This window comes from Podarcis cretensis, assembly GCF_951804945.1.
Source record: "Podarcis cretensis genome assembly, chromosome: 5".
NCBI lineage: Eukaryota > Metazoa > Chordata > Lepidosauria > Squamata > Lacertidae > Podarcis > Podarcis cretensis.
Window position 1 is genome coordinate 47,631,755 of NC_137174.1, and position 26,405 is coordinate 47,658,159.

General features: G+C 40.1%; 1 protein-coding gene across 1 annotated transcript in view; it reads right to left on the reverse strand.

Moving 5' to 3' along the window:
* Window positions 1-4,340: 4,340 nt before the first annotated feature.
* The window catches only part of WDR11 (WD repeat domain 11), a 50,279-nt gene continuing 28,214 nt past the window's right edge, over window positions 4,341-26,405 (reverse strand). The window contains exons 13-29 of the mRNA XM_079976624.1: window positions 25,843-25,918; window positions 24,816-24,924; window positions 24,369-24,493; window positions 23,471-23,618; window positions 20,253-20,359; window positions 19,264-19,378; window positions 18,160-18,331; window positions 16,482-16,590; window positions 15,898-15,960; window positions 14,568-14,633; window positions 11,744-11,921; window positions 11,021-11,116; window positions 10,643-10,808; window positions 9,721-9,818; window positions 8,610-8,755; window positions 6,873-6,953; window positions 4,341-6,457 (exon numbers count right to left, since the gene is read on the reverse strand). Of these exons, the coding sequence (XP_079832750.1) occupies window positions 6,310-6,457; window positions 6,873-6,953; window positions 8,610-8,755; window positions 9,721-9,818; window positions 10,643-10,808; window positions 11,021-11,116; window positions 11,744-11,921; window positions 14,568-14,633; window positions 15,898-15,960; window positions 16,482-16,590; window positions 18,160-18,331; window positions 19,264-19,378; window positions 20,253-20,359; window positions 23,471-23,618; window positions 24,369-24,493; window positions 24,816-24,924; window positions 25,843-25,918 (2,003 nt within the window). The 3' untranslated portion in view covers window positions 4,341-6,309. The remainder of the gene's footprint in view (window positions 6,458-6,872; window positions 6,954-8,609; window positions 8,756-9,720; window positions 9,819-10,642; window positions 10,809-11,020; window positions 11,117-11,743; window positions 11,922-14,567; window positions 14,634-15,897; window positions 15,961-16,481; window positions 16,591-18,159; window positions 18,332-19,263; window positions 19,379-20,252; window positions 20,360-23,470; window positions 23,619-24,368; window positions 24,494-24,815; window positions 24,925-25,842; window positions 25,919-26,405) is intronic.

Here is a 26,405-nt window from a genome sequence, read left to right on the forward strand (position 1 = left end):
AGAAACCATTAACTATGTGCCTGCATACGCCTGGCACATAGACATTTTCAGCATGTGTTTACAGTTGAAACAGAAGGCGCCTGCTGAATCTCTTGGCAGAACACTCCATAGGACTCTGTTGCTGATGCTAAAGGCCTGGTTTTTTATTGCTGTCAATTGAGCCTTACAAGTATTTAATTTTTCAATTTAGTATCTGGCCATTCCATTTCATCCAGTCTAACTGTAGCACAACACATCATGGGTTACTCAAGACAGCTCTGCAGTATGTAAGAACTGAGAAAGGTCAGTACTCTCCATTGTAAGCAGCATTCATATTTCTGATCACATTTCAGCCTCATCTGGATACGTATTTCCTACCATACCTTGCTCCCACCAAGATCTGCAGTGAGGAAGAGTAATCTTATGGCAGCTTGTCAGAACCAATAGATCATTGTCAAAGGTGAAGCCTAATTGAAATAGAAAAGAATGACTTAACCTGTCACTAGCCTGCCTTCAGAGAATCTCTATTTACACTTCATAGCAACAGAACCCTCTCTCTTGCAGTTATGAATTTTATCCACTTATTTTGAAGAAAAGGGAGCTATTACATGCTGGCAGCATATGTTTGGGCATAAAGGAAAGTGTAAAGTATTTAGTATATGAAAGCTCATTTTCGTATCCTCCATGTGGGTGAATAGATTACCAGTGGCCAGGCAACTGAATTGTTAATAATGATTTTTCCCACCTGCTATACCTTTTACACACCACCAGGGGCAGCAGGAGAGTTCAATGTAGCCATTGTAGAAGGGAGAAAATTTCCAATTGATTCTTATGGCTTACCGAATTTTTCGCTCTATAAGACGCACCAGACCATAAGACGCACCTAGTTTTTGGAGGAGGAAAACAAGAAAAAAATATTCTGAATCCCAGAAGCCAGAACAGCGAGAGGGATCACTGCGCAGTGAAAGCAGCGATCCCTCTCACTGTTCTGGCTTCTGGGATAGCTGTGCAGCCTGCATTCGCTCCATAAGACGCACACACATTTCCCCTTACTTTTTAGGAGGAAAAAAGTGAGTCTTAGAGAGAGAGAGAGAGAGAGAGAGAGAGAGAGAGAAAACGGTAAGTACTTTGTGCACTTTCCAGTTCTAAAGCTTCCCTACTTGCTCCTGTCCCTAGCCTCTGTATGCTTTCTCCCAAACGGATCTCTTTCTTTGAGAAAGAACATTGCTTGTCAACACTGTGTTGACAGTTTCTTACATCTGTGATACCACAGCAACTCAGCCAATGGCTTACAAATGGACAAAAACAGATATGACACACAAAAGCTTATGCCACAGTTACGTGAATGACACATTCACTAAGTACCTCTGTACAATATCAGGGTACATCTACAATTTCTAGGATTACATCACAACACACTTAACTGTTTTTGAAACTAAATTTTAGTAACTTTTCCATGACTTAACAACAAAAAACATTTTACAATGATTTGTTCCAGCTTTATACAAGGAATCGACGCCGCACTTCATATTGTGCAAAATATCAAACTTTAAGGCTGTAATGCTGTGCATATTTAGTTGGGAGTATACCCAGCTGAACACAGTGGGGCTTACATCTGAGTAAACATGCACCAGATCATGCTGTGAAGCACATAAACCCAGTGTAAGACTTCTCTCAATGTCAACGATTTCCAAACATGATGGTACTGATTTAAAAGAAGTTAACTATCACTATGTGAAATTCTAGAGTGGCAAATGCACAGCCTTGTTTTTACAAAACGACTGCTGCCGCTATACATGTCTTAATGATGGAGCCTACCAAGAGAATGGCTGACAGTATGTTATGTGGCTTAGCCTAAAAGTTAAAGCCTCAAGCCAGTTCTGTTGTGAATTTCCCCAAGGCCAAGTTATTACATATTTTCTCATTACCAATGGACCAGGACATTGCTGTGTTGACTTTCAATGCAATATCATGTTTAGCACCTCCTTCCTGTCTCCTACTTCAAGTCATTGTCTACAGCTTGCAAGGGGACACTGAATGCACTGATGTGACAGTAGCACACTTAAAAAACCCCCACACAAAGCCCCGCAAGGTGTTTCCAAAGTGAGTTGGCAGGAGTTGCACACTTCCTGTATTGTCTAAAAGGAATGCATATTGTGACAAGTGAAATGTGTTGAGGAAGTTGTCTTGAGAACATTTCAAGACATTATCATTTACCATTTCCCATGTATATAAGCAATGGCATCAGTTTTGCTTATTATAAATGCCATATAACAAATTCCACTGTGAATAGGTTTGCCACCGGCAATGTTCTCTAGGCTTAGATTAAAATAATACATCCACAAATTTGGAGAATACTGAGCAACTTTAAGTAATTGTGTGTCAATTGAATTAAAAAGGGTTTCTTACAGGCTTCCTAAAAACAGAGACATGTCTTTCATAAGGAGGAGAAAAGAAAGGGAAAGGAAATTTAAGAGACTAGAATATATATGGAAAAACTAGACTACAAAAATTATGAATATTGACAAACCGCTAACAAATGAGCAAATTATCAAAATCAAGATAATCAGTTTTCTGAACATTATTCACTTAACAAGCACTATTTTGAATTGACCAGCTTTCATGAGCGCAAATCACATATAATCATGTTTTTCCCCAGCCAGTATTTCTAAGAGACAACTTGGCCTGCTATACAAAAAAATAGATGTGGGGGGAAATGCCACTGTGAACCAAAGAAATAAAGATACGATCATGCAGTCATCATATCCGAGATCTGTGTTTTTCTGATAGAGGTATTTCTCCTGTGAGCTGCCCTGTTAATTTCAATGGACACAGCATTTTCATGCACGTAGAAAGATATGCCCACAGATCTGATGCTTCAATTGAAATTAGTGATATCCCTCCACCCAGACTTTTACAATTCCTGCCAGATAAATGAACGGGATAGGTCTTGCAGGCTGATAACATTTGTAAGCAAGCATCTCCATACATTTCTCCAGCTTATGACCATTCTGCAGAGAGAAATGCTTCCAGACATCATAAATGGGTTTAGAACAGATCTCTACTTAGCCATGGTATAAAGTACCTAGGATTGTTTTAGGATGCCTTCAAGTGGCTAGCACTACTGTTTAGCACTAGCACAGAAGCCAGGCCACTCAAACAGTCTTGTTAACCACAATAGCCTTTCAACCACTGCAAAGACTCCCTGTGTTTCAAGAAGTCTGAGGATCTGAGTAAGACTATTCTCAGTCTAAAATTCTAACGATTTTGAAATCACAACCTGATGAAAGAGGCAGCATCAAAAGATCCTCTACTGCACTGATCCTATGAAGCAATCTGTAGGAAAAGGAGCCAAAGGAGACATTCAAAATACAGTTAAATGAATCCACAGTTCAGTGCACATTACATATTGCCAGAAACCAATTATCCAGTTCCCAGAGAAGTCGGAAATCCAACCAACATGAGCATTTCTCTCACCAGAACTTGAAAAGGAGTCATTTTGTTGTTCTTCCTTTGATAAGATTTTTCATTTCGCCCTTCGCTGTGCCAAAGTGACATTAGCTGTTAAAGGCAATGCAGCCGTCTGTGTGGGTGCTGTGCTCAAAGCAGAAACATTGGTTTCACATCAATCCATCAGTATTGCACAATTAACTGATTTATTTAAACTGGCAAACAAAGTTGTGTTTGAGGACCTAGAACCCATTTCTAAGTGCAAATCTAAGTGAAATTATAAAATCATGAAATGCAAATAGGTCCTGATAATACACCCTTATAATAAACACAATGAACAAAACAATATGGGCAAGTTTAAATGACCAAATACCAAATGTGTGTGTTTCGCCTGTTTTCTTGTACTCTGCATTAATATTTTATTATTATGAAGCCCATGTAGGTAGGAAATCTTCCTCCCAAGTTTTATGAAGTCTTCATGTGTTTGCTCATTTCTGACTCTCCATCCCCACCCTTAGGGTGCTTGCTTGTGAAATATACATTTGCTCTCACTGAATGATTTACTACTATCTCCTACGATCAAGAATGATGTAGGGAGAAGCTGTCCCAAAGTGATAAAATCTTTTTCTGCTCTAAGAATGAGTGAGTGCATCATGGAATTTGGTCTGTACTGCAGCTATACATTTTATGCACAGTATACCCATTAGATTAGATTAGATCATCAGCCAAAAAGAAGGAAACTTTTGTGTGTTCCCTTCCATTGAAGAAGCATACTTAAAAAACAGAACCCATAGATACCTCCGTGGAACCAAAGCAATTCAGGAAGCCATACATATTATGCCACAGTGATGATGAAAACCCATGCAGATTTTCTGGAGGAGAAACGCTGCATAAAATATTTAAAATATACATTATTTTTCATTAATAAAGCTTTAATGTATACAGAATAGGATGGCAACTTCGACACAAAGAGATCAGGCCCTGATTAGAATGTATTTGAGCGTGCAATTAAACACACACATAATGCCCAAAATACAAAAGGAGAAATAAAGAATTAGAATAATAGAACTGTGCTTTTCTTCCTAAACCAGAGAGAGAGAACCTACAAGCTATAGGTCGAATATGTCCCTCTAAGCCTCTCTGGCCCTTAGAGCTTTCCTTAGGCCAAGGCCCCCACTGGCTTGCTACCTTGAGTGGTTTGTCTGGTGGGAATTTATTTCATAAAATTTATACAGTTTGACTGTAAAAAACACACACAAAACTACGAAAAATGAGCCCTTGAAGCTTGATAATGTTTCTTGCTTGCCTAAATGTATGATCAAGGACAGAAGAGTTGGAGTGGGGCTTTCACACGGCTGCAATGTAGACTGCACTACAGGTGAGAGTTTTATCTGTTGCTCTACCTACTATGGCCTTGGGCCCCACCAACCACTGGCACGCAGGCCCCACAAGGCTGCCCCCACAGGGAAACGTGGCTCTGAAAAAGGGCCGCCATCCCAGTTCCAAACAGAAAACAATATTACGCAACTGGTAGAAGTTTAACCTTGGTTTCATTTAAAATAGGTTAGGGTTATAGGTGCATTTAAAATAGCCAAGAGAGCTCAGCAAAATGTACATGAGAGCATACTCTTATTTTTAGTTTTGTTTGCAAAATGAGCAACTTTAAAGGGGGATTGGACAAAAGGAGGTTAAAGCTATCATGACCAGTAGTCACGATAACCATATACAACCTCCAGAATCGGAGACAGCATGAGGGGGCTTCTGCATAAACGTCCAGCATTAAATGGATTTTTGCACTCATGCCCTGTTTGTGGGCTTCCCATAGGCATCTGGTTGACCACTGTGGAAAACGGGATGCTGGGCTAGATGGTAGGTCTTTGGTCTGATCCAGCAGAGCTCATATGTTTTTTATTCAAGTCCACTTGAAATTTCATCTATGTCTCTTGCCTGGCTCCTTAACACAAGCAGGAAGCGTATCAAATGCTGGCTCTGAAGGCCTCCAAACTCCTTCACGGCAAGAACTTGGGAAATTCCAGAGCTTGTCTGACAATGCTTGGGAAGCATCCCAACAACGTGCTAAAGCTCAGGCAGGATCCCATGACACATTTTCTCACCCAAGTGGCTGCAAGCAAGTCCACAGCAGGGCTTACTAGTCACGTGGGCTTGGGGAGGGGGTGAAGGAAGACATACACAGAGATCATGCTTTAAAAGGGAATTTTGTCCAAGCTTTTCCTCAACTGGTAAGGAAGACTGGTCAGACAAGCTCTGGGAATTGCACAGCTCCCATGCTTTTGGGTGAAAGAGTCTCCCCCTTTTTAAGAAGCTCACTTTGAGATGAAATACCAGGTCATCTCCAGTATCAAGTGAGCAAGCTGCTTAGATGTTGCTTGGAGCAGTGATATATTTAGTGGAACGAGTGAAGCAGTGTACAAACTGAAATGTATGTTCACTTTCACAAAGCCACAGAGAATGCTAGAGTGCAGGACTGAGTCCCAATATCATCTGCATCAATGCAAGAGATTCTGCTGGAAATGTCAGATCATGTGATATGGGTGCTTGGGGGTTGCAAAATGGCTCTGTACTTTTCATTCAAAGACACCAGAAGATGAATCATTTCTTTACCTTAAGTAGCTAAAAGCTCTTATGAGCACTTAAATTTTGGTTTAAGAGAAATGCAGACATTTTCCTTAACTCATTATCTCTACAAATTAGGAGAAAATTCTGCCCACACATGACATTCAGCATTTCCAATTTCTACTGTGACCAAACTGTATTTTTCACCATAAAGAAGCCCCCCTTCATTGTCTTTTAAAAGAGTTACTTCACTGATGATTACATCTGATGGGAAATCTCAGTTTTTAGTGGTTTGCTTAAGAGCTGTCATTCTTCTTCTTTCAGCTGTTCAAGTTCATTCAATAGATCTTTACCAGCTGGTCCCGCTTTTGAGGCAAATAAAGTAGCAGCCTGTTTAAACCCCAGAGTCTTCAGGCTTCTGGCATAGTCTGCAAATATCGCATGGATGAGTTTTTGTAAAGTGTGGGTTAAGGAATGCACAGAGTGAAGCAAGTAAACAGACAACCAGCTAACAGACCTCTTCTCTCCCATCCCCCACAAAACAGAGTCATCATAATGACTCTAGAAAGTGATGCAAATTAATTTAAATTAAATTAAATAAGCTAGCACTATCTGAGAGGAATACTTGGCTCTTGAACATGAAAATGCCCAATACTACTTGTGCTATTTTTCACTGAACTCTCTGCTTATAATCACCTGGATCCTCCATATCATTTTGGGGGAAATGTTATCCCTTCTGTCAACAATGAATATTTTTTTCTTCTCTCAAAATGAGTAATTCAGTTGAAACACACATTACACAGTACAGAACCCCCAAAGCAATCCTATTTAAGAGACTTCTTGTATTCAGTCGCTGGATAAAAAGGATATTTGCATCTTCGTTGACTTCAATTGTGCCATAGTTGAGACAAGCTTCAACAAACAAGGCTGCCCTGTCAAAATACCTCATGCTGTTAAAAGGGAATAGATGATTTTTATTCTTAAGGGCAAGGCAGCTTACAACATTCTCTGTCACTATGAGAGCATGTTGAGAGGCTTGCGACTGTACTCAGGAATGCCTCTAATGCAAAACCTGGAAAGGGTCACAAGCTCAGCTCCCCAATTCTGAGCAAGAATTTATATAGCACATGCATTTGCACCACTAAAAGTAAAAGTACTATTTTCTAGCCTCTACTGACTAAAGAAATGTAACAGTTCAAACACATTAACAAGGAGATACAAATAGTAGTTTACTCATTTTGTAGCTTTTGAGGCCCACTGCGTGAAATTATGTCTCTTGCGTGCATGTATCTATCTGCCAGATGAAGATTCCCCATAGCATTTGATGGAGTGGACTCTAGTCCATGAAAATGCTTGTATTCCATAGACCTCTGCCCAGCGTTTATATTGTTCTCTTACATGTTATGTTTGTGTGCAACTGTGCTCGCACACTTCTATACAGTGGTACCTTGGGTTACATACGCTTCAGGTTACAGACTCCGCTAACCCAGAAATAGTACCTTGGGTTAAGAACTTTGCTTCAGGGTGAGAACAGAAATCATGCTCCAGGGCGTGGCGGCAGCAGGAGGCCCCATTAGCTAAAGTGGTGCTTCAGGTTAAGAACAGTTTAAGGTTAAGAACGGACCTCCGGAACGAATTAAGTACTTAACCACTGTATTACCTACCAACTGAAAATGACATGAATGAGCTAATCCATGAATGCTTATACCACAATGTATCTGGCTACAAAAGGACACTTAATGTGTTTGCTGTAAACAAACAGCAGCACAATACAATAAACGTCTACTGAAGTTTAATGAAGCTCACACCCAGGTAACTGGGTACAGGATTGGAGCCCAATCAGATTACTGTATTTTTTGCTCCATAACACACACTTTCCCCCTCTAAAAATCTAAAGGGGAAATGTCTGTGTGTCTTATGGAGCGAATGTGTGGTCCCTGGGGCTGGGGGGGGGGGAGAACCCGGGCTTCCCCCACCGCCAGCCCCACAGGCTTGGTGAGCAGCGGGAAGGCTGTTCCTTTCACCGAAGCCAGGAGAGTCCTGCTCTCCTGGCTTCCGTGAAAGGAACCCGAAGCCTCCGGAGCGCAGTGGGAACTCCCGCTGCACTCTGGAGGCTTCGGGCTGCCTTCACTGTAGGTGAAGGCAATGTGGGAGAGCTGCGCAGCACCCCTTCAGCGAAGCGGGAGGAGAAATGGAAGGGGCTCCGTTTCTCCTGCCGCTTCGCTGAAGGTGCGCTGCGCAGAGGGGGAGATTTTTTTTTTCTTGTTCTCCCCCTCTAAAACAAGGTGTGTCCTATGGTCAGATGCGTCCTATAGAGCAAAAAATACGGTACTTACTGAAAAATTAAGATGCTCTCTCTCAGAGAAAACACATGCATTTGAACTTATTCAGATATGACTTTTAGGTATAATTGCTGTTTTAATTCTCAACTGAATGTGTGTCTTTTCTACTTTTGGTTTTCCTCTGTTTGTATATATGGTCCAGTTGTTGACCTCAAAAATTGTAACAACAGTATTTTTACGTATGCCGCTGAGTATATACATCTATTGAGGAATGCCTAGTAAATTTTCAAATAAACAAAGCAAAGAAAAAACGCCTCATTTGACCTGTGCAACATCTCTGCAACTCTCACGAAGCAACCCAGGGAAAGGAGGACAAGGATGGCCTTGGATTTCTGATTGATTTGTGGAGAACAAAGGTGATCGACCCAACGCTTGAACACATCAGCACACTCCTCTGGATTCAGACGAACCTGCGACAGATTAGAAATATTTGAAGCAATCTTAGAAGCCAAGAAAAAGCACAATAAGGTACAAAAATATACATAATACTGCATACCAGTTATATTGCCTCTCCTTTGGGTGGAAGCTTTTAAAAAAGGTTTTTGGTAAACAACATTTGGGGGTGGGGAGAATTCTTATAGATTTGTATTCACACAACTGTTTTGGTGAACATCCTGCAGAAAGCACCAGTGTTCCCACCACAAATTCCAAGGTCAGGTCCTGCCAAGAGCCTTGAGTGGAAACATATTTCCCCAAAAGCAAGAGGGTTCCAGTTAAGCATAGGAAGTGGACTAGCAGAAAGCAACAATAACATCATCACAAGAGGCAAGGTCAGGGAAATGTCTGACCACAATAAAGAACACAAGGGAGCTTGAGAGACCATAGGAACTGGAGGCAAAGAGTAACATAAGGTCAGAAGAAGACTGTGAAGGAAGACCAGCTGGGGAGGCAAAAGTAAGAACCTGGAAGTAAAAGCTGGGCCTGAACCGCATTAAAAAATAATAATTCTGGAGATCTATGAGTTTCCAATCAGGAGACATGGGCAAGACTTACCTGGCAGTATTATGAGGGAAAACAACTCGTCAGCTGTCATAGACAGCTCAATTCCAAAGGCAATGATTCTGGTTAAACAACTCTTCTCCCTTGGAATTGGCTAACAGCCTCCCCCTGCCATCCCAATGTTGGTTGCTTCTATTCAGAAGTCTGCAATACTCTCTTTGATGTGTATCGTTAAACCTGAACAATCTTAAGTGTGATGTTTCCTGAACAGGCTGTCATCACAATGTGCATGTGTGAAATTTACCTCCTCCAAGAGTTAAAAACACTGAAGCTGAAAATCCCTCACACTCCTGGGAGTGAACTAAGAGTGTGCCAGCTTTAACATTTGTTAGCAAGGAGCAACACATACAGGATAGACTGAGGAAAAACGGCCTACTTTTGCAAGCCATGCTGCTCGATTCCATTCACCGTAGGTCTGCAGGTAACGACAGGCATCAGCAGCTTTATCTATTAAACACAGTAACTGGACCCCCTCTGAAAAAGAAGTTGTCTGAGCTTAACAAAACACAATTTAAAAACATGGAGAATTTCAAAGAGATTGTGAGTATTTCTACCTAGAGAGTGCAAGCAGCCCAATTATCCTCTGACCCAAATTCCATTACTTACAAACATTTACTTCTATCCTGTCGAAAGACACTTAAAAGAGCCCAAATAAACTTTCTAAGGACTCAAAGAAACCATTTAGTTGCAGTGCCGTGTTTGCACCTATAACTCTATTGTTGTTGTTTAGTCGTGCCCGACTCTTTGTGACCCCATGGATCAGAATACGCCAGGCACTCCTGTCTTCCACTGCCTCCCGCAGTTTGGTCAAACTCATGTTGGTAGCTTCGAGAACACTGTCTAGCCATCTCGTCCTCTGTCACCCCCTTCTCCTTGTGCCCTCCATCTTTCCCAACATCAGGATCTTTTCCAGGGAGTCTTCTCTTCTCATGAGGTGGCCAAAGTATTGGAGCCTCAGCTTCAGGATCTGTCCTTCCAGTAAGCACTCAGGGCTGATTTCCTAACTCTATTATCCCCCTTCTTTTAATGCTTCATTAGCACAAAAAAGTATAGATACGTCGGTTTTTATCTACGAAGGCAGTCCCTGCACAGCATAAAATCAGCTCAACTTTATCCTAGCTAACTATGGTGCAGGCAATTTTGCAAGCATCTAGCGTCTCTCAAAACTGGGAGTGGTATCCAACTAAGTGCTGCTTTTGGCTGCACAAAAGAACTTGCCCTCCCTCTCCTCTCCCCCCATGACCCCTAAGTCAGTTCAGTAATTATTTTGAGCTCAAGAAACAGAACAAACAGTTCACCTGCCAGCTTTCCATTTGCAATCATGTTGGTCGCTACCAATTTAATAGTACTTTGGGAAGGACCTGAGGAAGTGACTGTTGTGACCAGACATGCCTTTAAGGAATCACAGTAGTAATAGGGATTCTCGGAACTTGTCTCCAGAAGCAACTGCACAGCTCTGTCAGTCTAGGAAAGAGAGAAAACAAAACATTATGCAGCTTTCAATGGTTCCTTTACACTCAGAAATACCTAACCCACCACACAAGTTTGAGAACTTTTTTTTTTAAGAAAACAAAAATTACATTGTAGCGATGCCTAATGTCAATGTTTCGCTCATTTATTCATAGCCTGCTAATAAACTGAACAACTGTAGAAAGTCTAAACTAGGTGCCACAAACCTGGCCCAAAAGCAGCAGCTGGTCAGTGCATTTTTTGGTGTGGTCGTAATTTGATCTCTTAACTTCTTGGAGATTGACCCTTTCAAGCTGGAATTTCTGCAAATAATCAAGTGATTAAGAAAGTGAGAATGATTTTTCAGACAACAAGACATATGAGACAACACCACCAATGAATCCAGGTATTTAGGTTGCATCACTTTGGGTCTATGATTGACAATAGGCTGTGGGTTTGCCTGACATTGAAGTTAAGTTATTGGAAATTTAACCCATTTGTACAATAGGAGACAGGAATATTGGAGTTAGTGGAGTTAAGTGGTTTCTGAAAGCTCCTCAAATTCACAACAAAGACCAGTGAACCTCTTGATGGTAATTCACCTAGTCTTTAGAGCAGAATTGGTATAAATCAGGCCACAGGCTATGGGGCAATGTAGCTATAAATGCAAAATAAAAAATAAATACTATTTCTACTGTGATCAGTGACCAATATTCTCTAAATTCAACAAACATTGAACCATGCTGTATATCTATTTACATTCCTTGTAAACCACTTAGAGATTTTATTATAACCAAGCAGTATAATTGCTTTTAAAAAAACACATAATTAAATATTTTGGTGGATGAATAACAAAAACAATTAGACATGCTCTTAAATATAAAAGCTCTGAATAAGAGAAAAGCCTTTATGTCAAAGAGATTTGACTTAGTTTTAAAATGTTGCAATACCTGGAAATAGGAATTTTCACACAGTATATCATAACATATATCTAGTGGACTGATCGATTTCCCTTGAGGAATCAGTGTGTCTTCAGCTTTTACAGTTAATGGTTTCCCTCGGGAAAAAGTATGCAAATAATGGGCGGCAGCAGTCCAGAAATGCAGTTCAGATTCATCTCCATACAGCCTGGCAAAATAAAACGACTGTCATTATATTCACCATCAGCAACACAAAGAAGTAATGCAGAAAATAGGCAATTTATTTATCAGATATATATAACCCATTTTCCTCCAAGTAACTCAAGGCGGTGGACATACTGTACTTCTCCCCATTTTATCCTCACAACCTTGGGAGGTAGGTTAGGCTGAGAGTGATGACTGCTCCAAGGTGAGCTTCATGGCTTGAATGGGGATTTGAAACCTGGTCTCCCAGATACTAGTCCAATACTTTAACCGCTACACCACATGGTTCTGCACTGTACAATCTTCCCCATGAGGAAAGGTCACAACAGTGGGGATTTTTAGTTGAGAACGACAACATGTAAAAAGTGTACAAAATAAACCATGGTATAGAGAAGCAGACAGAGGTTTTCCTTCCTATCCAAGGCTTATACAATGAAACTGAATGTTGGAAGATTCAGGACAGACAAAAGGTTGCACTTCATCACACAGTGCATATCCAAGCTATAAAATTTACTGCATATAATGGAAGTAAAGACCACTAATTTGGACAGCTTTAAAAGGAGATTAGGCAAATTCAGGGAGAATATGACTATCAATGTTTACTAATCAGGATGGCTGTAGCCAGTATCAAAGGGATTATGCCTCTAAATATCAACTGCTAGGGATCTCAAGTGGGGAGGGCACTTTTGCGCTCATGTCCTGCTTGTGGACTTCCCATAGGCATCTAATTGGCCACTGTGAGAACAGGATGATGGACTGGATATAACTTTGGTCTGATCTAGCAGTGCTCTTCTTATGCTAATTGCTACGTAATGACAAAAAGCAGCAATATAGGCCACTTGGGATTATGATGCTACCAGTGGTGGCTGGTGCCTGCTGGAGCTAGTAGGGCAGAAGACAGTGAGTACACCAGTAAGTAGAGCCAGAACCAATGACAGGTGGACCTAACTAATTCTACTTGCCTCCAACTTCCTCCCTGCTGAGTTCCAGAGGGACAGCACCATGCAGTGATTCTCCCTGGACTGGTTGTAAATAGGAAGGTGGGCAGGTGGAGGCTGACTGAGAGCAGTTTGAGGTTGGTGGAGCAGTGCCCTATTAGCTCGAATGGGCAAGCCTCCTTTGGCTACTACTGATGGTCCTTTCTACTATTCCCCCACATGTACAGAAAATTAAATTAACATGCTGGTTTTCTACAGGCAAGAATGTTCAGACACACAATCTCATACCAGCATTCTGACATGGCAAGTCCCAAACCTTGATGTATGCTTTCCAGATGATGTATCTTGCACAAGTAAATACCGTATTTTTCGCCCTATAAGACGCACCTTTCCCCCTCCAAAAATGAAGGGGAAATGTGTGTGCGTCTTATGGGGCGAATGCAGGCTCCTTGGCTTCAGCGATAGCAACGCGAAGCCAGGAGAGTCTGCTCTTTGAGGCTGGCGGCAGGGAAAGCAGCGCTTCCCCCATCGCCAGCCCCAGAGGATGGGGGGCAGCAGGAAGGCGCGCGATGCCTTACCGGTACTCTCCACCCTGCCTTTGAGGCTGGCGGTGGGGAAAGCAGCGCTTCCCCCATCGCCAGCCCCAGAGGATGGGGGGCAGCAGGAAGGCGCGCGATGCCTTCCCGCTACTCTCCAACCTACCTTTGAGGCTGGCGGTGGGGAAAGCAGCGCTTCCCCCATCGCCAGCCCCAGAGGATGGGGGGCAGCAGGAAGGCGCGCGACACCTTCCCGCTACTCTCCAACCCGGCTTTGAGGCTGGCGGTGGGGAAAGCAGCGCCTCCTGTGGGCTTTTGAGGGAGATGGGGGAATTCCCCCACCTGCCGCAAAAGCAGGCAAAAGCCGTGTGCTCTTTAAAGGGGCTCTGCGACTTCTGCTGGCTTTTCTACAAGGGGGGGGGGGAATTCCCCCACCTCCTAGAAAAGCCTGCAGTAGCCGCACACCCTTTAAAGAGCGCACCGCTTTTGGGGCTTTTCCCCGAGGAGGGAGAAGGGACTGACTGGCTGAGTCAGTCCCTTCTCCCTCCTGCGGGCTTTTGCGGGAGATGGGGAAAAGCCCGCAGGAGCCACGCACCCTTTAAAGAGCATGCCGCTCTTGGGGGCTTTTCCTTGAGGAGGGAGAAGGGACTGACTGGCCGTTTCAGTCCCTTCTCCCTCCTGGTCGAAAAGCCCGCAGGAGTCATGCTGGGCTCCTGTGGGCTTTTGCGGGAGGTGGGGGAATTCCGCCACCTCCCACAAAAGCAGGGAGAAGGTCCAGAGCTGTGGGGGGGGGGAATCATATTTTTTTACTTGATTTCCCCCCCTGAAAACTAGGTGTGTCCTATGGGACGGTGCGTCCTATAGGGTGAAAAATACGGTATATGAAGTCACACAAAAAGGGTTAAAGGTGATTTGACAGGTAGTTAAAGACTGAAAAGCTTTTACTGTACATAACTTTATAAATAACACCATCAAATACAGAACTTCAAATGATTTTTTTATTAGAAACATACCCCTTTGTACCTATCATTTATACAGGGATGCTGATTCTGTTACAGAAAGCATGCTCTAATAGCCCTATTGGTTTTAAACAAAAATACCGATCACCAGGCTAAGGATTACAGACAAATTACTTGCAAAACAGGGATTGTGCTTTCGACTTAAGTTCTCTGTTACCTTGAAACCAATAGACATCGTTGCAAGAGGGTGAACTCTGGATCAAGCAAAAGTTTCCTGATGTCACTAAGAAAAGATAATTTATAGTTTATAGTTTCATATCTTGCTACGAAACACATTCAGACACATTATGTGCATCAACCTAGATACTGCAGGTGGTTGTTGTTTTTACTTAAAAGGAAACCACTGAAACTTGACAGGGAGCTTTGTATGCAAAAAGTCCCAGGTTCAATCCCTGGCATCTCTAGGTAGGATTGGAAAAACTCCTGTTTGAAATCCTGGAGAGCTGCTGCCAGTCAGTGTAGACAATATGGAACTATAGGGACCGATAGTCTGACTCTGTATAGTCTGACTCTGTATAAGGCAGCTTCCTGTGTTCCTGTGTTCCTGTGGAGTCAGTATATCACTATTACAGGTTTTAAGTTATTTATACAGAATGACATCCATCTTTTACAAAACCATTCAACCAATGACTCATTTACAAATCAGATAATTTGTACTCTTTAATTGGTGATTCATAGCCATTCAATTAGAAGCATGGAGCTGTTTTGTATGCTTGTCAATATCAGTGTTTTACTGCACTAGAATCCCAATGAGATTCTCCTGCTGGTATGCTATTTCTAGTACTGCTGCTAGCAAGACAAAAGGATGGATGTCTAAAAAGACATTACACTGCTGATTTAGCTACAAGTACAAAATTCTAGGGCATAATTTCATCAATGGTTTGCCTCCAGAACTCATTAATGGTACTATATTCTTGGCATATATGAAAATATGTTCCCATAGCCCCTCCAGTATTTTGTGGAAACATTTATTATTAAGGGGATGCTGTGGATTTTAAAAGGAAAAGTAAGCTTGAAACGTATGGCAAATTTTGGATGTGATAAAGCTGAGTCATGGATTAAAACTGTATTTAAGTACATGTAGTATGTGCCAGCATGGATTCCGCATCACACTAAACTATTTTGTCAATCCGTAACACTAATTTGGCTTCCAGATCAATATGACTGTCAGCAGTGGTACTAACACAAAAAGTAAAAATATAAAACTGTTCTAAAAGTTTCCTTGTCTGCAATGCAGTCTTATACACTACTCAGAAGACACTCCATTAAATTGAATGGTAGTTATTCTGAGGCTAGCATGTATAGGATTTCAGTCAATATAGGTTTGAAGTTAACAGTGTGACTAGATCTGATAAGAAATATGAACTTAAAGATTACTGCCACATTAATATCTGTCAAGATGCATATAGGAGAGAAACAGAGGAGAACTCAAAAGAAAACAATGTTAATGCATTTTAGTAGCATAACACAAACTGAAATATGCTTACTTTGACAGTGAGTGCAACTGTTCCTGTAGCAGATTTTTAACATTTTCATTCTCTGGATAATTTCTGCAAAGCAAACATTTGATTTAATAGAAAAATATCCAGTCTCAGATGAAACATCCCAATCTGATGAAGAGCATGGCTGTGCTCAGAATTCAGTGTTTTGCATATTACTTAGATATATTTTAATATATTAAGCGGTATAAAAATTAAATAATCAAATCAAAAATAATCAAGAGCAATTGCAGTTGAAATAAGTGGGTTTCTCTCAGGAGCACTTCTTAGGGCTAGTCCAAATTGAACCAAATTGCATTTATTTGTACTTCAATACATTGAAGCTCTATATGTGCATGTATTCAAGGAACCAGTGGATTATTCATGCATGAACAGGAGAGAATATACTTTGCCCATGGATGGATACACTAAAATGATGTTTAACTATCACTTCTAGATGGGTAAAATTCAAGTATTTAAATGGAAAGTAGTTGGGTTTTATTACCCACCCACATACCCCTAAACAGTTAGTGGGCATGTTGCCATTTTATAAAAAGCAGGCGTTTCAATATAATAATATATATTAGACTTACATATGTGAAATATCAAGAGTGTATTTATTGTTCCACGGTTGGTGTAGCAAAAATGCTTTCAATGCTAAGGAAGCTCTTGGAACAAGTAGATATGGGCACCACACAGGTTCTAGAAACAAAAAAGGGAGAAAAAAGAAAGAAAATCTGTTGTTAGGCAATCTGATATTAAAGAACTTGGGATCTGTGCTTGCTTACAGTGCATCTGCAATGGAGTATGAGAAGGCTTGTTTTCATTACAGTGTTCCAGGAAGAACTGCAGTCCCCAGAATTGTTGCCATTGCACAGACCGTAATATGGACTGGTGTGATTTTGAGTGCATACCCTGGGAATCATGACTGGTTTTCTCTTTTGTTTGTGGTTGTCAATGCTTAGCTTCACTGGAAATATTTGGCTTGCAGGCATACTGCAGTCTGGGTTTCAAAAACTGATCTGAAAAGGTAACTGGTTTGGATCTCCTCCATCAAATTTTTGTTAAAGAAGTAAATGCATAGTTTAGGGGCATGGCTTAACAAAGTCCAGCACAGATTTGAGGCAGATTATTTCTCGGTAGTACATAAGAGCTCCAAAGTGTAATTTTTCCTTGGAATCATACAGTTCTGCTGCTCTGGTTCTAGGGCATTAACTACAATTTAAATAAAGACCTGAGCAGTGATGATAAAAACCAAGTGGATATACTTATAGTTAGATAGGACTAGAGGAATTATAAAGTAGCTCATGAAAAGGCAGGAGCACGGAGGGGAAAGATGCATTCTGCAGAAACAGCACAAGCTATGTCACAGAATTGTCTGTGTTTCCAGGGGATATCTGATAGTAAATATACAACAGAAAATCTGAATCTGACTCAAAATGCAAGACCGTGAATAGTAATAGATATTATTATTATTATTATTATTATTTATTATTAAAAATCACACTGACAGTCTAATAAAATAGCAGAGAGTGGGAAGCAGCATTATTTTACACTGCAAAGAGAATTAATGATGTACTCCAACACATACTCAAGAAATATAATTTTTCAAAAAAATATGGGCTGAAATACCTCTTGAATCTGCTGAATAGAAGATGGCAATTTATTTTAAACATGGAGCTTGCATACACCTTTGTGTATAAGTATCTTTAGGAAAGTGCCCTGTCACGATACTAATAACAAAAATATTGAGTAATCGCCAAAGTACAATGATTAAACTCTTGTACAGTGCAATGTCTAAACAAGTAAATCAGATAGATTTCAAAGCACACACTGTTGGGATTCTGGCTGTTTCGATAGTAAACCAGAGAAAGGACCTCAGAATGGGCCAATTATTTTTTAATAATAATTTTAAAAGGTAGAATACATAGTCAACAAAGAAACATTCTTCATTTCATTCTGAAGTGCTGTTATGAAGTATAGTAGTCATTTAAGGCTGATATATTGTAACATTAATATTATTGTGAACACTCAGTTTTGGAGCCTTTGCCGCTACCACTGGCAGGAAAACAGCTAGTGGTAGCTTCCTGCCTGAAGTCAAGAACATTTCAGTTCTTCTGACTCCACAATCCTGGTAAAAAATATATATATGCATCTATCTCATCCTCTGGCTATTTGAACAGGGAACACTCCTCTGTCGATCACTTCATGTGCCAAACGAATGCAATCTAATAAAGAACTGAGCTGCATTTGCTTAGCCTTTGTCCATACCCGTTAACTCTTGCTCATCCATTCTAAAACATGCTGATTTCATTGTCATCTCTAGCACTCTAATGCAGCCATCATCTGATGCCAAGATCACTTTGTCAGAGGTACACCAGTCAACGTCAAGTACTCTAAAATTGACATTTCTTCCAGTTCTTAAGCTGTTCACCATCTGTACCTGAAAAAAAATGCAACATATTTTAGCTTTAGAAGATGAAGTGGTCTCCCTTTCCATGTACAGACACAGTGAAATTATGTTTTGTTTCCATGATTCTCAGTAATATAATCAGGCAAGGGAGAAAGGCTGTCCTTTAGAGTCAATTATATAAAACAAAATTTAAAATGTAAAAGCCTGCCAGCTAATATGTGGCAGCGTTACTGTGACTTCATAAATGCTTTAAATATTTTCCACTTTACTACTGTCAGTCCTTATTGCAAATATTACTGGGCTACTTTTGTTTTATAAACATCTAAAAAAATTAAATTTAACACCACACATACATTCAACTGTAATTAGTAATGCTTGGTTCTCCCTCCCACCCTTGTGGCTGAATTTGAAGCTTCTCTATTCAATTAAATCTAGTCAAGATAGTAGTGATGTGTCTGAACAGGGCACAATGCCTGTTAAGCAAAACTCTAGTATTGAAAAAACAAGGGCAAGCCATCATTCAATAACTGTCGTTGTCATGCTTGGTTGTATTTTTACGTGGAATGTATTTAACTTCCAAGAGCCTTTGGTCTGAAAATCAGACAAATTAAATACACTGAAATTGATAGACTGATTTATTCAAGTAAATATATATCCCACACTTTTTCACAAAGGAGCCCAGGGCAGCAAATGCATCTGTGATAAATAATAAACACAATAAAACAATTACTCAAGTCCATTGATTTCACTGGCTCTGCTTAGAGTATGACTGATGCTGGATTTCACCCAATTAGTTTAGCAACACTTTAATGGCTGAAAAATCTAGGCAAAACCAACTAAGCAGCTGGTAGCAGTTTGAAAGAGCCAAGAAAAATTAAATCTCCTTTGTGACACAAGTAAGCATCATTTTATGCTTGCAGTTTAGAACCAATTCAGACAAGTAAAGCAAAATTGGTACTGACCTCTTTTGTGTCCCAAACTTCAGCTCCATCATTGTACATTGCTATTAGCTTTTGGTTTCCCTTTCCAGGGGCGAAGCGTATCTTCCTCACCCAGCCTCGGTGTGTGGGGATGCCTCTGGAAAGGAAAAGATAGGGCACAAATAGTACATTTCCCCCTTGAGTTTACCTTAAGGACAGACTGAAGAACTAAACTTCAGAGACCATCTAACTGGAAGTATTCCATCTAAATGGAATCATAAGGAGAACTTGTCATCTAAACCACCACTACGCCCCTCTACAAATATTCTTATTTTGATTAAATACATAGCAAACGAGTGACGCATCAGTGGTGGGCTTTGGGCTCTTAAATTTCAGCAGCATGATGCTAAAATTTGACACCCCCCCCAACCTCTCTCGCTCCGTTCTGCAGTATTGTTGTGGGGGTCCCTGCAGCACAGCACCCTGTGCTGCCACACTGGTTGTGCCACCCCAAAACCGCCTCAGGAAGCATCACTACAGCAACAGCATCATGTCAGCTTATTACGTACACAATCCCAGTATTTGTGTGGCAATCCTTCTGGACCCGTATTTTGTAAAAAGAAAGCTGTATGGCTAGTGTGCTCATAGACAACTTGGGTCTGACCTGGTTTTGTGGCAAAAATTAGAATTATTTCAAACACATGCTATGAATTAGATCCACTTTCTCTATTACTTGGTAGAGTAGTTGCCAGCAAGAAGTAAATATAGCACTGAACTCCTATGTATGTGCATGGTTAGCCATTTTTGTGAAACATAACCCATGTGGTTTGGGCATTTTCCAGAAATGTCAGGAAGATTCTGGAGGTATATGTGTAGAGGAGCTTTCCTGGGCAGACGGGATTGTTGATTCACAGAAAATGACTTTCCACACCTCAATCTCTGACTTTTTGGGGAGCAATCACTTGAGTCATGTGTAAATTAGGTTTCATTGAAGGGGTTTGTTTGGTAGTTGTTGTTTAACAGATCACTACCTGGATACTCTGGCTTTTAAATCCCAAAAGTTCAAATTTCCATCAACATCTCCCAGGACCAAGATATCTCCTTTCCACGCGATGCATGTTATGCTGCCCATGCTTCCCTGCAAAGATTTAAAAAGCAGAGATTAAAGCTGTGAAACAGAAACTACACAAAGTAGGCATAAGTGGCAGTATAAACCAATCAATCATTTATAAAACAGTTAAACCAGGCTTGCATTCCAAATTAAGTTAGCTTAAGAAAGTTCATGGAAGGAAAGTCTCTTCTGTAGACTCTTCCTGCTCCCTGTTGCAAAGCCTCTTCGGAGGGTGAGAAGGCTCTTCTGATCATTGTGGAATCCAGCATGGATGCTGGGGGATGTGGGAATCATTCCAAACTGCCCCGAACTCCACTCACATTGAGCATAAGGGTTGCACAACTGTCTGAAGAAGCTTGTGGGAGTAGCATGCTGCAAGGGGTGGGAAACTTTTATTCTGTGAACTTTCTTAAACAAATTTGCTTTAGGATCTAAGCCATTGCTTTTTTATTATCAACTATGTGGTTGATTTCTAGCCTTTGTGATGTTGTGCCAACTCATGCTGAGTATTTTGACCTCATACCAAAAAAGAGTAAGTCAAATTCTTCCATTGTTATACAAGAGAGGCCACTAAAAACAACATTAATATAGTTTTGAGGCCAGAATCTTATTTTTTTTATATTATATTTTGAAAGCTCAGGAATATGTGTACTACACTGTAGAGTTGTGGTTTTTTTTCCTCCTTGGTTTGAAAATGAAAGCTTCCAAATGCTAAAGCACAAATGTCAATAAAAGGATCAATGGGGAAGCAACTGTATGTTTGCTTTAGGGAAGAGAGAAGCCAAGGTCGAATATGCAGTCAACCTCAGTTACCTTTTCTTTTAATCCTGTAACTGAATAAAAGGTCCTCCCTGACAAATCTACTTGCTTAAGATGAACTATTTTATAATGTAGCTGGGAGAGGAAAACAGAGAGCCAGGTTCTGACCCTCAAACTACTCGTGAACCACAATTTATTTATTTGTTTAGCACTATACTGCACATAATACAAAAATGAAGACGTATCTACACACAATCAAGTAAATGCACTTAAGAATCCACTGATGTTAAGTGATTTGTTAACAGCAGAACATGTATGCTCTCTAATTATATGTATGCCTCTGCACGGACACAAAGCATTATCCATACAGAATGTAAAATAGATTATTTATCACTTGAATAACCCCCTCCTTTACCAATGACATTCACATAAAAGGTTGTTGAAGTAGCTTCAACATTTATATATTATACATCTCTATTTGTAACAGATAATTTTCTACTAAACCCCAAAGAAAAAACCCCACAAAATACAGGAGTTTTGCCATTATTTTTCTTCATCTCCCCAGTCCATAATCTGACATATTTCTAAAGCCATCGGAGGCTGGATTTATAACAGCAGGTCACTCTTTGTGATAGCTGTCACATTATCTGAAAACAGACACCATGACAGTTCGAACAGAAGGATTTTTAAAATATCTTGATTGCTGACCTATATAAAGGAGGGCAACACCACATGAGAAAAGCATCTCTAAAAGATTTGTAAAGCTTTAAAGCAATGAAAAAGAACAAATGAAGACTTTCAGAGTGAAATGTTGTGCTGGGCCAAGAATGTCCTCTTTTGTGGCACGATTCATCTCCCCTGAAAGAGGGGGATCAGTTTTACTGCGACATGATGGCATTTGGAAGCTAAACAATCATTTAGCCTACAAATGCCTGGAGGCAAAAATACACATGGTGTGCTACTGCAAGGATGACTTCATGTCTTGCTTAGAAAAATCCAGGCACTTTAGAAGACAAATGGGGTTCTTGATGTCAGGTTTACAATTGTTTAGTGGTCAAATAATAAATGGGCAGTAAGGCGGGAAACTAGCCTCTGGGGTTAATTTAGAAGCTCCTTTTGTTACTTGGATTTGAAAGCAAAGAACCAGAAAACTAAATATTCTGTTTGAAAATATTTAAGAACTGACAGTGAAGCTGCAAATCATGTAGAGATGGTAAAGGTTGATGGGATTTGTCAAATGTGAGTAGCTTCAGGGATGAGCCAAGGGCTATAATTTAGAACATTTCAGCAATGAAAAGTTGTTTATGTGACCACAGGAGGTCAGCATTTCATATGCATAACTATGACTTAAAGAGTGTGTGTTTAGGCACGCTACTAATCTGAAGGCAAAGGAAGAAAGCAGATTCTGAAGTGTTTTTAACAAGTAATCCTACTGGAGACATTGGGACAGCATAGCAAAAGATTTTGTATTCTTAGTTCTGCTGCCAGAGATAATAGATTCCAAATCGTGCTGGCATGGAGTTCCTTGTGCATACCAGAGTCATTACATGGCTACTGGAGTCGTTGGGTCAAACTAACAATGTTTGCCTCAAGATTAGTCTGTTATATTCTTCAGTGCTCTTTCCGGTGATGCTAAGCATGACCCTTAGTTCTAAAATTGGGAAATTTTGGAACATGATCCATGAAGAAATAAAGAAAATACTAAGAATATCATACAGTAAAAGGCCAGAGGCATTCCTTTTATGAACATTAAACGATGATGTCCCAAAAGATAAAACTAAATTTTTCTTATACGCAACGTCTGCAGCAAGAATTCTGGTGGCTAAGTATTGGAAAGGGAATCAGTTACCCACTAGGAAAGCATGGTTATGTAACCTTTCAGAATACTTAGAGTTAGCCAAACTGACAGATATAATAAGACAAAAACCAAAAAGTGTAGTGAAAAAGGAATCGGAGTGCCTAAATGAATACCTTAAAAGACAAGGTTCGAGGACAGAAGTCTGGCTGAGTCTGGAATAACCTTGTGAAGTGAAAGGATAAGAAAGAGGGATATATATTTAGATGCTAGGATCGAGATGATAAGGAAAACAGGAAGAGAGGTAAAGGAGGTGCTGTGGAATTGGTGGAAGTCAACGTTTGTTTTCCTTTTAAGTGTTTATACTATTAATTTGTAAGATTTGGATTTGTTTTTCATATTTATGTTTTTGTGAATTGTTATTTTTTATTTTTCATTTTTTGTTGTGTGGAAAATACTAATAAAGTTTACTATTTAAAAAAAGAAAGGGAAAAAATTGGTACTTTTTGCTGTATGTTGTTGGAAGCCGTTTTGTAAAAATCTATAAAAGGAATAAAAAGTTAGAAATATAGCACTGAACTTACATCAGGAGGAATTCTTGCACTGTCTTTGACAGAATTCCCTTCTACTGTCAAATGATAAACTTGTCCATCAGTATCTGTAAACACGAAGTGTTCCCGGGCAGAAATGTTCTGGCTCAGCTCCGATTTACTCTCAGCTTCCTGCAATAAGCTTTGAAAGAGAAGCCAACTGGTGATTTTTATTTTCAAAATGATCAGATTCACTCAAATTACACTTACACTATTAAATGAAAACATACTGTACGTATATGCATTGTGTAATTAGAAAAAAGCTGTATCTTAATTCAAACATTGCAATTATAAGCAGCACAAACAGAAGCCAGCACAAGAGGTCCTACTTGTCCTTGCCCCCCTCTCCTTGCTTGCATGCCATCCCCAGATATTGCTCTGGAAGGTCAAGTGAACCCCCAAAACAGTGCATGTGGGGGAGAGGAAATAGTTCAGTCAGTGCACACACTTCTGTTTGCCAGACAGAATTATCAACTCAGGGCAATGTTGAATTCCACCCTAAGTAGTCTATTAATGAAAGCAACATAAAGAATCAAATACAATTAGCTTAAAGGAGGCAAGAAACAACTGCCTTCAGTTTCTGGTCCCTAGTTCCAGGGCATGGTCTGGAGGCCCATGATAAAACCAACAAATTAAAGTGAAGCTGATCTATTCATATAATCTCTTTCACACATGCAGGGCTTCAATTTACATGCTACAGTAATGCAGGGCATCAGATTCTGACACATGCTTTGCCACCTACTGTTACTTTCACTGTACAAAGATTCTTAAAGGTCAGCCCATTTAAATTACAACATTGATAAATGTCTGTAAATCCAAAATGCAGTGCTAATGTTTACAAATAATCAAAGGAGAAGTTGGTGTGGTTTTTAATTGAGAATAGTGTTGACACCTGATCACCGATGACTCCAAACTGCTCTGTTCTGTATCTGATACCACTGTTTGCCGGGCCATAGCTTCGCGGGCTGCAAGCTGCTTTTTTCTTAAGCTCTTCAAGTTGTGAGAAGGCGACCATTCCTGGAAGAACAGAAGTCATGACTGTTCACATCTTAAGATATTATTTACCAACCCTAAATTAGATTCAGTGTTACATGCATGAGAGAGATTTTTAAAAATGCTATGAAAGCTAACAATATGCAAGTCAAGTCCCATTTCCTTACTGGCTGTTTACATTGGGAGAATCACAGAATTGTAGAGTTGGGAGAAACCTATAGAGTCATCTAGTCCAACCACCTAGGGTGAAAGGCTTCTAGCATTAGTGGACAGACACCATTCTGAAAGCAAGAAGGTATGTAAGAATTAGTTATTTGATGAGAAGCTGACTGAATTCATTCCTTACCAAAGCAGTAATTGTAGGGAAATTCTTTGACATTTCTCTGAGAAGAGTACAAGTCCTGATATCCCATAATTCCAGAGGTTTGTCTTTAAATACTACTGCCAAATACTGTCTGAAATTTTAAAAAGAAGCTATTTACAGCATTATACATATGTAAGAGAATTTCCTAGTAGCCTAGAAGTGCTATTGAACTGAATGGGAGCTGCACAAAGCATGGTTGCTGCAACAAGCATTGATCCCACGCTCCTTGGTTAAAAAACAAAACAAAACTTTTTTCAGGATGTCAACGTTTTCAAAAATTGCATATGTTTAATGGAAAGAGGAGGAAGAGTCAGGGAGTGATTGCATAGGCTGTAATTCCAACCTTGAAAGGAGACACACACACACACACACACACACACACACACACACATATGTATGTATGTATTATTGAGTTTTTGATAATTTTATACATATAAAACAAAACCATTTCAAACATTAAAATACAAGGTTCTTTCGAACCTTCAGATCTCCTTCCCTCCCTCCATGGGTTCTATATTTAAATTTAAATTTGCTGCATCTTCTACCATTATCCATCTATTATATAACCATAATTACCATAAATAATTCCACATTACAAGTGTCATTACATCCCTGCCAAAGACTTTAACTGTTTACAAATTTACTCCAGTCTTTAGAAAATACTTGATCTTCCTGGTTTCAGATCTTCCCCCTTGAAAGGAGATACTAGCTTGCTACCAGTGCAGGAAGCAACTCGAAATAATGTCTGAACTGCTTCTGGGAGAAATGGAAAAGGGGGAAGATTGGTATAATATTACAGCAATAACTCCCTGTCCTAGTTCATAAGCATAGCACTGAAGAAAAGCCTAATGTATTTGAGTGGCACACATCAGTACATTTGGATTTGTTTGCTCAATATTTCAATAACGTTTCTTCAACTGCCTTCCTCCTACAGAAAGAAATGCACTGTAGGTACTGGATTATTCTAGCACAATTCAACACATCAACTTTTCCTGGCCAATCTGCTTACTTCAAGTGAGACACCTTTATCATTTCAATGGCTGGTTCATCACTGCCCCGTTCGCCACGAAATGCAATGCTTCTACCTAAGACGCAAGAGATACAGGAAAAAAGATGTAAAGTAGCAACCACAAGCAAAGCCACTGTAATTGACGTATCAAATGCTATTTATTTAATCACACTGATCATATTACTTTTTCTTCTCAGCACTCAACTGCACGTAGAGTCTCTGCTGCCCACGCAAACACATTATGCTAGCATTTTGTAATATGGATATTGAGCATGAAGCATTACTATAATGCTGGCTCCAAGCCATTCAATTATACAAACCCAATTTTCCTCTGCTTTACACAAGGATGGAAACTCTGATTTCAATCTGCAATTTACCACCGTTCTCCAAGTCTTTTTGATTTAAGACTTTCCAACGATCTCTCGCTGATGTTGTGCTAACTCAATCAGTTTCAAGTTACAGAAACGGAACAATCAGCACAACACCTGAAGTCTCTAATATGCCTTATTTGTGCAAACTATTGCAATAGGTACTGCAAGTTGCAGAAATTTCCCAAGGAAGCT